Source organism: Scomber japonicus, chromosome 12 (genome assembly GCF_027409825.1).
Source record: "Scomber japonicus isolate fScoJap1 chromosome 12, fScoJap1.pri, whole genome shotgun sequence".
NCBI lineage: Eukaryota > Metazoa > Chordata > Actinopteri > Scombriformes > Scombridae > Scomber > Scomber japonicus.
In genome coordinates, this window is record NC_070589.1 from 21852715 (window position 1) to 21864930 (window position 12216).

General features: G+C 39.1%; 1 protein-coding gene across 2 annotated transcripts in view; it reads left to right on the plus strand.

Annotated features, from left to right (window-relative positions):
• Window positions 1-7135, plus strand: part of prkci (protein kinase C, iota) — a 35476-nt gene extending 28341 nt beyond the window's left edge. For both annotated transcript variants that reach the window (XM_053329805.1, XM_053329806.1), the window contains exons 14-18: window positions 1903-2028; window positions 2480-2559; window positions 2922-3011; window positions 5051-5166; window positions 5287-7135. In XM_053329805.1, coding sequence (XP_053185780.1) covers window positions 1903-2028; window positions 2480-2559; window positions 2922-3011; window positions 5051-5166; window positions 5287-5374 — 500 coding nt within the window. In that variant the 3' untranslated portion in view covers window positions 5375-7135. The remainder of the gene's footprint in view (window positions 1-1902; window positions 2029-2479; window positions 2560-2921; window positions 3012-5050; window positions 5167-5286) is intronic.
• The last annotated feature ends 5081 nt before the right edge of the window (window positions 7136-12216 follow it).

Here is a 12216-nt window from a genome sequence, read left to right on the forward strand (position 1 = left end):
ACTTATCCGAAATGCTATCCCGAGCTTTTCTATGATACATTGTATAATGCTTTGTGCAGTAATATCCGAGGAGCTGCTCTCAGTCATGGACTCTGAAGTGGTGCATTATTGGAAAAAGTCTTCTTCAAAGTAGTACTGCAAAAAGCAAACATGAAGAAATGAGAATAATTAGATAGAACTGAGATGATAAATGACCAAATAGAAAATGAGTAAAGAAAAAAGGTGAAAAAAAACAAGACATAAATTATTAATGGAAATAATTGTTCCTTAATCTGAATGTGTCCTCTGTCACTCTAAATTTATAATGTACAGTATAATTGTTGAAACAGGTGACATGGTTAAGGATGACATAGAAACATCAATGTTACAGCCATTAAGAACAAATATGAGGAGCAATCACAAGTGCTCAGTGAAATATCAGTTTCAGCATCACAACTGAGTGCTGCAAATCTTTATAAAGACAATACAATAGAAATAGATTTTTTTTTTTTTAAACAGCTCCCTGGTTACCGAAAGAGGTATCATAGCAACAAGTTCCTTTGTTAAAGGATCATACAAATGTTTTGCATGTTTTAGCTCATCTATCAGTCTACACATCAGCACAATAGGCTTTTTTTTACAGAATAGATTTGACATGTCACAGTAGAAAAACTAAATAATGAAAATAACAATGATACAATGCTATTTAGATGCTTTGGTTTCAGGGTCTTGTTATTGTGGATGCTGGCCCAGTGTTATAATAGAGCAGAGGCATCGTTAGTGTTCTTACTGACGCCTGTGCTTTTCTTACTAACAAGTAAAAATATCTGATGTGAAAATAGACACTAGAAAGGGCTAAACAATATATTATTTCCACTTCAAAATTGCTTTATGTGCATGGGCAATATTCACTCCAGTTTCTTCTTTATTACTAATCCTAAAAGATGGTGGTCTTATTATTAAAATAATTAAGCTAGGTCTAATAACTGTTGATAATCTAATTATTTGGAGCTGACTGATTAATTTATTTAATGTATCCACAGCAAACAACAAAATAAAGTCATAATCTTTACCTCTTACATTGGTGAATAACATAGAAAAAAAGAAAAATGTATTATTGGTTGAATATTTTCTACATGTACACAGTATGGAGGTATTTTTTTTTTACCGCTTACTGTGAGAATCAGACTTTTTCACACAGATTCCTGCAGTTTGTAATGCTCAGTTCATTGGTTAATCAGTACACCTTCTCCAGTGCTGAGATTAGAAAACCCACAAACATGTAATAATTCTTATAATTGATTATTCTACCGCTGTTTCTGCTGCCACCAATGCAGGCCCTCTTAAAAGCCAAGTCAGCAACTTCATGCATTACAATGTGTAATGAAGTTAGACAAGCCTGGGAAAAAAAGATGATGTCAAGCAAAAAAAGGGTAGTTTTCCTATCATGCAAATATCTCAACATTGACTGAAACGCTGCATACATCTAATAAAATGATCTGACCTTGTGGAGTCACAGCATATCTGTGTATATTTCAGTATGTTTCATCCATAATCCATCCTTTTAAAAACGGTTAGTAGTGATGTAAAGTGTGTGATTCACACTCAGTGGATGAAAACATGCACAACACTTGCATGGTCATTTCCTTGTTAGACTTGTTACTATAGTAACACCAAACCACTGGTATTCTTCAGTCAGTGACTCACAGTATGTGTGATTATAAAATAACTGGCCTTAAATATTATAGACGTGCTTTCATGTCTACTTTTGCTTGCTGTACTGATGAAATGGCTGTTTTTTGGACAAAGTTTGCATTCCTATTTTGTAAATTGTGTTTTTAACATCCTTGCTTGCTCTATGTCGCTGTATTTGTCAGAATTGTGATTTGAAACATCTAATGTGTGTGTGTTTGTGTGTTTTAGGGTTCAGCGTGGACTGGTGGGCGCTGGGCGTACTGATGTTTGAGATGATGGCGGGCCGGTCGCCCTTCGACATTGTCGGGAGCTCTGACAATCCAGACCAGAACACAGAAGACTACCTCTTCCAAGGTAACACACACACGCACACACACTACGGTTAAGGATTGTAAGTGGAATGAAAAACATCACAACAGGAGCATAAAACACCTTCATATCAACACCTTTCTAATGGGGACTTCTTCTACCAAGCACAAGCCGTCTGTTGCAGTGAAATGTGTGAATACATGAGTGTTTTTGTCTGTTTCTTTGTAAATACAGTTTTAAAATGAGTCAATGTTGCCATTAAAGTGTTGGATGGATGGAAAATATTACCATTTGACAGATATAAGTCATATTTTAAGTCACTTCTGTCAACAGCCATTGACACCTTATTGAAAGGTTGTATGATCAACAGGGTTGAATTGCAGCAATGTCATTAGTAGCACCCTCTGTCATTTTTAGCCTTGAAGGAGCATCTATCTCACCTTCTCTTCTTCTTGTGCACCCCCTCCAACCCCTTTTCTCCTTTCACCTCTTGCAGTTATATTGGAAAAACAAATCAGAATCCCCCGCTCGTTGTCAGTCAAAGCCGCCAGTGTCCTCAAGGGATTCCTCAACAAGGTAAGAAGGCGTCAGACTGGCCTCGATCAATCTTAAACAGTGTTGGCTCCTGCAGGCCCCTGACAATGACATTATTATGCCTCGGTTAGAGTCGAGGTGCCATCTCTCACTGTCTTGCATTCTTCTTTTTCCCCTTCCTCTCCCCCTTACATCTCTCTATGGTCTATGTCACAATGTGGTTCTCACACCTTTTCACCTGTTTATGAAACTTTTTTTTACCCCCCCTTTAAAAAAAAAAAAAAATCCACCACCTCTTTTTCTCACCTTCTCTGCCATTTTGCCCTTTTCCTGACTTGTTGTCTGTCTCCTCCACCATTATCTCCAACTGTCTCTCACCCTCTTTTCACCCTCGCATCCCACAGGATCCTAAGGAGCGTCTAGGATGCCACCCTCAGACAGGCTTTGCTGACATCATGGGCCATCCTTTCTTCCGAAACGTCGACTGGGACCTTGTGAGTCATTGACTTTTATTCTGTCTGTTTCTCTTCTTTTCTCAGCATCTCTTTCCACCTCCTCTTTTTCTTCCTACTTATCTGGATAGTTTCTTCTTTGCTGGCCTCATATCATAATTTCAAATGAAGGAAATCGGTATTGGTGCATTGCCAAATAGGTCAAAAAGCAATCCATATATTGATTGCGGAGTGAAGGAAAAACAGAAAGCTGCTACTAGACAGCAGAAGGTCAAATCTAAGTGTACAGGGTCGCCCTCTTTCTCTCCTGCCCTGCAGGCGTATATGCTCTGTCAAAGCTGGGGGTGATTAGCGATGGGACGAGCCTCCTGTCCTTGTGGCAGGAAAGCAGGCTGGCAGGGAGCAAGAAAAGAAGACTGAGGGAAAAAAAGCAAAAAATAAACCGGCCAAGCAGGAGTCTGACAACAGCAGATAGGCTGACTAACAGACGGGCCGAGATGGGAAGCCGAAGGCAGGAAGGAAATGAGCGGAGACGGATCACTGACTGACAAGACACAAACACAGAACAACTTTACGTTTACTCTTCATTTTTTCCAACAGTGTAAACATTTTAACAGCTTGAGTTGTTAGGTTTTTAATATTCATGTTCATAAGGAAGCCATTATTCAAATTTTAGATTGTTTTATAATGTTTTCTTGTGAAATACTGAACAACATTAATCTTCAGTGTTAGTGTAACTTTCTTTAAAGCTGTGATTTGTTGGCTTTGGTCATTTGTATCAAAAACAGCTTGAACTGCTTGTGTGAATATTTTTTCTTTTGCCTTTCATGCTTATTGTGTTTGAGTCTATGTGTAGTAATTATATATTAATGTTAATGGATTAAAACTCAGTGAATTATGAATGTGGAGCAGGGCATGAACATCTGAATGAACAACTGGGTCTTTATTTATAAAGAATCTCGGAAGTGACTTATAGGATTGCATCCCACTGAAAGTTAAACTGGCACTAAAAATACTTGTACCTTGGTTATTTATGAAGCTTCCTGTTCTCAGTTACAGCAATAAGTAGTAAAATATGTAATTAGAGAGTGAATGACATTCCTGTTTTATGACACCAGAACTGTAAAATGAAACTGTGTCCTGTAGTGTTCTCACAGCAGCTGTGGTGCGACTGGCATTCAAAAGACTGACAGGCTCGTCTAGATATAGTTTATGCATTTCAGAAAAAAAGGTTGGCTGTATTTTATACCAAAAAATAAATAATAAATACATTCAGTTTTACGAGGCTGACACTAATTTAGTTGAATCTAGCTTAAATGGGCCTACAGGCAAAAACCATATTCTGCTTTTTGCCTGGTGGACCATTTATTATATTTCATCATTTCATCATATAACATAAATCCATACATTTATTTAAATTCTTATGTTAATTCCATTAAACAGGTAGCAATAAAATGGTCTGAAACCCTGTGCACGTGTAAAGGATCGGATATGGTTTATCTCGATGACCTCAACAAATGGACAGACAGACAGACAGACATCAGCTGGTGGATGATGTGACAGACAGACAGGCAGGCAGGCAGGCAGGGCAGTTCGCCAGGGATTACCATGACCTCTTTTTCCCTGTTTGGTCTGGAGCAGGGACCTACCAGTCTGTCAGAGTGTCTGGAGGGATCAGCTTACACCCACTCCACCTCCCCCACCTACCCTAGCACATGCACATACACTAACCTGAAAGTTTGCCCTGCAAGACATCTGTCTGCCTGTAGGGGGCGTAGTTATTGGCTGACAAATGAGTATTGTATTGTAACAATTGAGAAACTGTGCTAACTGTAATGAGAGGCAGAGGTATAAATTCCTCTTCAGTGACTATTTTAATATGGCTTTGAGCTTTGTTTAAAGGAGACTGGGTTGGTTACTCAGCTACCCTTTTTATTAGAAATAGAATAGAAATCTATGTCCTAAAGAAAGATGGTGGTTGGTTTTTAATGCTCTCCTCTGTCAAACTGTGTCAAACACCGTTTTTATTGACAGAAAAAACACTTTTATTCTCCCACCTGACTTCTGGTTTGTTTTTCCAGCTGGAGCAGAAGCAGGTGGTCCCTCCATTCAAGCCCAACATCTCAGGGGAATTCGGACTGGACAACTTCGACGCCCAGTTCACCAACGAGCCCATCCAGCTCACGCCTGATGACGAGTGAGTTTCCATTTCTTGAGCTCTCTTTTTCGTCTTATTATGATCAATAAAATGGTGAATTTTCAGTGTGTTGATGCTACTTTTCAAAAAAAAAAACTATTTCCTTTTGTTTCATCATAGTGACGTGGTGAAGAAGATCGACCAGTCTGAGTTTGAAGGATTTGAGTACATCAACCCACTCCTGATGTCAGCGGAGGAGTGTGTGTGAGGGACACGATGTCTGCGCTCATACACACCACCCACACACACACTCATGCATGTGTTATGTGGCGTCTCAGTGTCTTCAAGCTGCATAGTTAGTTACAAGACAACCCGGCGACATAAACCTTCTGTTCGAGGGCCGCACATGCACAGTAGAACGCTTATTTGCCAAAACCAGTCTCACACTCTGCCATTTATAACCACTTGCCCTTAAGCCTACCTTCTTTCTTAATTATTTTTATATCATGTAAATCTGCACTGATATCAATTTTCTCATTGGGGCCTCTCTATCTGTAGCTCATGAAGCTACATAGTTCTTCCAAGGTTGCTGCACACGGGGCCGAGAGGTGATGAGGCAACGGCCCCTGTCAGATGAACTGAGCATCCTCTCCTTCCAGCTGGTGGGGTGTTTCCAATGCATATTTTATTTGTATATATATGAAACTACCATTGAAGATAAATGTTAGACAAGGCCTTTTTAGCTTCAAGCCACAGTCGGACAAAACCTGTCATAAACTCATTTTGGAATTAGCTTTGTCGCAACACCCCTTCCTTCTGTAGAGGAGAGAAGAATCATAACACTAGCCTTTTAAAAAAAAAAAAAAAAAAGAAGAAGAAAAAGATAAAAATTTATATATTTTTCTCATGTTTTATTTAACAACATAGCAGTCATTATATATGTTGTCCTGAGTGTTTAAATGTCCAGCCTGAGGAACAGAACCAAAACAAAAAAAGGGTTCAGTCTTCGTTGTTTAGATGCGACATCTGTCAGAGGAGAAGGTGTCTGCTTCAAGTCTTTTCCTCCCAGAATGAAGGAACTTTAACAGCAGCATCCAACCAACACTAACAACTCTCAAACTGTGAATGAAAGAGCTCGCTGTGCCGGGAAATGGGCTGGAAGAGTAGCACATGATACCTGAACGCTGGAGCACAGGTTTAGTTTAGCTGTGCAGACCATCCATGAAACATACATTCACACAGGACCAAAAAAAACATTTTTCTGAAAAATGTATTGCTGGTACGTATTAGACGGTACAGTAAATGTAAGGAAGATGTGCTGTCCTAAGTCATAGAAATTATATATTCTGAATTTTTTTTTTTGCTCATTTTTAATACTATGCCTTTCTGAGATGTATGGTCTGATAATTTTTTTTTTGTACTTTATCCATTCCATGTATGTCTTTGGTTGTGAATCAAACAACTCAACATAATTACTGAATCAAGAGCACAAAGCCATGACATACTACCAGTTTGGTTCTGAGGTGTGGCTTAAAAACTGTAAAAACAAAAATGTGTCTACTGTGCTCCTTTTTTTTTACCATATCTAACTCACAATTCATGTAATGAATCGAACTGCTGAATTAATACTGCTATCATGCATATACCACCACCACCACCCCCGCCCCCTCCAGACTGTAACAACACTAAGTGATGGCGCATGAACCTCCAGACTCGTCTCCAGTCAAAGTTTCTTTCTACTTGGAAAATGTTTTTGGGCTCACGTGGTGACCGGAGGAACATGTTCATCTGTTACACATTATTTTTTGCTTTATTGTTACTTTCTATTGTGAATCAGATTTAGGTCTGGATTTTCTTTAACACGTTAATTCCAAAATGTTACTGGGTGAACCCGATGGAAACACTATTTGTTGTATTTGATGTGTTTTGGGTGTGAAAATCACCCAGAGGACTCTGCTGATCTTTATTATTAGTGCAAAGAAAAAAACACTGACGGTAAAATAAACATTTTATTTCTCTCTTGTGGTAACTTGTGTCAGTGTGTGTCTGTCTTCATTTAAAAAGGACACAACTAGTTTTACACAAAGCTCAATAGGCGCTTTTTCAGGTAGGAGAAAATAACCCTGGTGATGTCATTGGGGTTATTTCTGATTTATTGTGGGATTATTCAAATATTTGATCAACAGGGGCTTGGATTTTTTAACGAAGAGGACATTTGTGGAAGATGTTAAATTGCCTAATGGGAACTGTAGGACCTAGTTTTTGGGAAATTTGACCCACAAGAAGCACTGAATGTCATGATGTCTTCTAGGTTATTAATACTTGATCATTTTGAGTTTCACTGAATGAAAAATGAGGTACAGTTTATTTATTTATCATTATTTTGGCCTTGGCTGGCTGCACTGAATTTGACCATTATTTTAAAACTGTGTCTCTTGCGAGTTGAACTATTGGTAAAATAAGGGTTTCATGTGCTGCATTAACTAGAATTAAAATGTTTTTTGTAATTTTAGTTTGCTGATGTTATTTTGAATATAAAAACCCAAAGTGTTTTTTGTTGGAAGACGAGAATGATAACTATCTTTATGCTAATTGTGTGTTTGCCTCCAGGGAACCAAACCAAATATCCTTGAAACATTCCTGCTAAAGTTCTTGTTTCTGTATACCAAAACAAAAATAACAGGGTCCTGTATTTTGTTACATAAACTTACAAGTCTACTGCATGTTGAGCTAAATGTTAACATTTATTAACTGGCACTTAACATAAAGTAAAGCTGAGGCTGATCAGAATGACAGAAATTGTCAGGTATTTGTCATAAATCAAAGTATTGGACGAGACACATTTGAACCTTTTCATGCATGAATCATGTTAACCTCAGTCAGGAAAGTGCTTTTATTTCTCTTTAGGCATGAAAAAATGTTTCATCAAATTACCTTACATTACATTATCATGAACATAAATCAATTAATTTACAACCAAACAGATAAAGTGGTAGTGTATGGGATGATGCACTAGTGTCCACTGTGGCTGAAGTGTCACCACGCCATTAAAATCTATCATCATGCATATGTTAGAAAACAGATTTTGAATAGCTGTAAACTGTAGTGACCACTATGCATGAAAGGGTTAAAATGATATGGGATGATGATGAAAAATGAAGCGATTATTAAAGTTACCAAATGTTCATTTTAAGCCTTAAAATAATTAGACTTTATTCCCCAATGTCAGCACACATTCTTTGGGGACCGTTACCAACCCTGAAGCTATGCTGCTAGTGTGACTAAAAATCCAACAGTCTAAGTTTTGCAATTAATAAACCTTGTGTAATGTGAACATGCCATGTTGGAACTGTTTAACAGACAGTCCGTCCTACTAAAAAGTGGATTTTCTTGGCGAAAAATGGGGCCCTGTTCAGATCATGTAAACACACGTCTGGCCGCATTAACTTGCACCATCAGGCTTGTGATAGTTTTACTGCCGAGACCAGACCTGAGCTGCCAGACCCACATGGGTGTCTGGAGAGAAGGGAATTAGGCTCAAATTGTCAAACTGGAGTTTTTCCACTCCAGCTGCTTGTGTCCCTGCTAGTCACGTGACTCCAGCCTAGCTTTTAAAGGCCCTCAGTGTCCCCCGGGGGGTGAAAAGGTCATTGACACCAGAGCTCTCCTCTCTGCCCTCACACATTGCCGAACGCTGAGAGGTGAAAAAAAAAGGGTCATGGAAATGATGATGTGTCAAAAATAATAAAAACGGATTGATTTGTGTGCTGCAATAACTCACACAATGGCTGATAGAAAACCATTGTGTGAGGCTTATTTCACATCCTGCTACACTAAACCATTGTATTAACCGAACCAGATTTTGTGGAAAATTACTCCCCTTATATGCCCGCACTAGACAAATACAGCATTGCCGCACACAGGACGAGGATAAATGTCTTTGCATAATTCTGTATTCCCGTGATGGTATGTTTGACATTGCTCCTGTGCCCTCTCCGGGGGAGAATAGGGGGTACGCCTCTCCAGGCACTGTGGCTCCACATCACCCTGTGGAAGACGCAAGGAAGACTAACCTTCTATAATTAATGATGTAAAACGGAGGAGGATCTGAAAAAAACATCCTGTTATAATTGCTCTTATCTTGTTGGGTGTTTTATTCCGTCCCTGAAGGGATTAATTAAGCAGCAGAAGAATCATACTTGCTGCTAAATTCAATCCCTTAGTAAAACACACACTGCAGTTTAAGGTGTTCTACTTGGCATGATCTGTTCGCTAACACGCTACATCTACAGCTGCTCTCGACTGTAGTGCTGAGGTGACGAGCAGTTAAGTATACTCGTTCCACCTTCCCTTTAAATGTAGCCACAAATTGTGCGTGTGCTACTTCCGTAAATTGTAATGATATAGTGGTCTCATCTTGAGTAATAGCATAATTAAAACATTTGTTTCATTAGGAGACACTTGAGGTGATTCATGAGCACCACTTCAGAAACACGTACATATTTAAATGCATGGGACTTACAGGTAGGAATGATTGAGGAGACGTGCTGTAGACAATATATTGATTCAAACAGAGAGAGATACACATGATTTATAGGAGAAACCTTACACCCAGAGTGAAGAATATATGAGATGATGACCTCTGTGCACGGAGGAAAAAGGCTAAATGAATACTTAACGACAACATTTTTGAATCATCATTGAAACACTTTCACAAAGGTGGGTTAAACAGTATTAGGTTCAGTGTCAAGCAGCAGCATTTTGGAAATCCCCAGTATGCTGTTTGTGTCATGTTTGTGTCAGACAGTAAGAGTTTCAATTGCAGTTTTTTTTTGCTAGTGTATTTTATGTTTTTAGGGGCAAATGTATTTTTAAAATTGAATTTAAGTTTATTGTCGTTACACAGCACAGAGAACATGAAAAGTGTCTTTGTGGCTCCTAGAGGATGACGGATGAAAAGGAGCCACTACGCATGCAATTAAAACATAAAACAATTTAAACAAGTGATAACACAAGAAGGAAACACTATCGATCTGTCAAGGAAAGAGAGTGTTATTAGTGCTTCCGCCAAGTCCATCCTAATACATGACTCACAAACCAGACTGTACTTCTTCAATAAAAAAGATATTGGTCTCTATAATATAATCCCTCCCCCACATAATGGCACTGAAACAATTAGGGATCCATTTTTTTCTCTCCCAGAGCCAATTCTGATACCTAAACTCACACATTGTGGATTGGTCAAGTCTGGCTGATACCTGATCCTCTTAATAAAGTTAGAAATCACTGTTAGAGATGGAGAGACGCAAGAATGCATTTCAAATATGAGGCTTCAGCAGTCTGAGTTACTTATATCAAGTGGGCATCTTCCAAAGTTTTAGTGTTTTTTTGTGTGCTAAATTCCCTGCTTGTGTTTCCCCCACACTATATTTACTCACTGAGCTGCTAACCGAAGGATGCGAACACAAAGAAGGAATTGTGTGCACAAAAAACAGTGAATTTGTGAGACTCCCACTTGATTTGTCTAACACAGACTGCTGAAGACTCATATTAGCTTCAGCTACACTTGACATTGAATTGACTGTGACTTTTGTCCCCCATTTCTCTCACTGGATTTGCACAATGAAGGGATCACTTCACTGTGAGATAAGGGGACAGGGATGATTATAACTATCAGTAACTTTCAACATACATACAGCACGTGAATTCTTGTATTGAAACATACTCTAAAAATGTGAGAACCTACCCTTTAAATAATTTAGCATTTTTTTGACAGTGCACCTGTAATACATGCCTCTTTAGAGTTTATTGGGGTCAGTTGTCTTGTGAAATGTACTAATCTGACACACAGCATCAGCATCAATGCCCTATAAACACCTCCGCCATTATGGGGCCAATCCACATTAAATACATGTCCTTTCTCATAGTATCATGACCTTCATTATGTCATCATGTGCTGCTGACTCTGTTTTTAGTGCTACAGAAAAACTTCAGGTTAACTTAAATTAAAAGATTGCAGATTGATTCAATTTGTATATTTTGAGGCGTCAGAATCTGGATTGGTACATCTCTAGTCCCATGCTGATTATTATTCATATGAAGTTGATCTTTATTAGCTGAAAAATTGCTTCTCATTGGCATTCAGTATGATTCACCTTTGTCTCAAAACACTGATTACATCATTTCATTATTTGTCTCCTTCGTTGTATTACAAAGAGCCCCGGTGATGACTATCAAATGAGTAATGAGTCTGTTTTTTCGTTTTTCTGAGAAACACTTCCAAATAAACCATGACATCCTCCTTTAAAGTGACCTCAATATGACACCTGATGCAACCTGCTGACAAGCGTCTGAGAGCAGAAGAATTTGCTTCATGTCCACCCTGACCCGTCTGACACCTCCAACGGTGCGGTGAAGGTGTGTGACTTCAGACTAGCACTTCAGCAAAGCATCATTACCCCAAATTACAGATACATCCACCCGACAACTCATTGCACATTTCAATATCCTACATTGATTTCAGACAAGACGTATGAAAACGACTGCGAGGTGTCTGCCCCCAGGGTCTACTCAGCACTAAGTCCAATAACAGTTAGACAGAGTCTCAGCTAATGGAGAGGCTTATCATATGCTGGTCTGTTCCACGCTGTCTGTGATTCCCAACTCCCCCACCAATGTCTACGCTTCTACGATGAACAATCAGCGCTGGTCACATTATTGCACATATGAGATTAATTTACTCCCCGCAGTACACAGAGTGATGTTATTACAGGAAAATCAATGCCCCTCTTGTTGTTCTCTAGGGCTGGACAGGGTGTACGCACATCTGCTCTCATAATACAACTGCTGACCTTGCTGTCAGAGAGTGAGCCAGAGAGAGGCTGCGGCGAAACGGCCGACTGTGTTGTTTATCAAAGCTTTATCAAGCCTCTCCGCTCTCACAGACGTGTGACATCAGACTGTGGGTCAGTCAGCCAGCCAGGGTGTACTCCAGATGAAAACCCTAACAAAACAAAACAGTTTGTAGGCAGAGCATGATAACCTTTATAGATTAAGACTTCAGCCAAGAGTTATGGATGATAGTGTACATACAGAGTAAAAGTTGCTGAA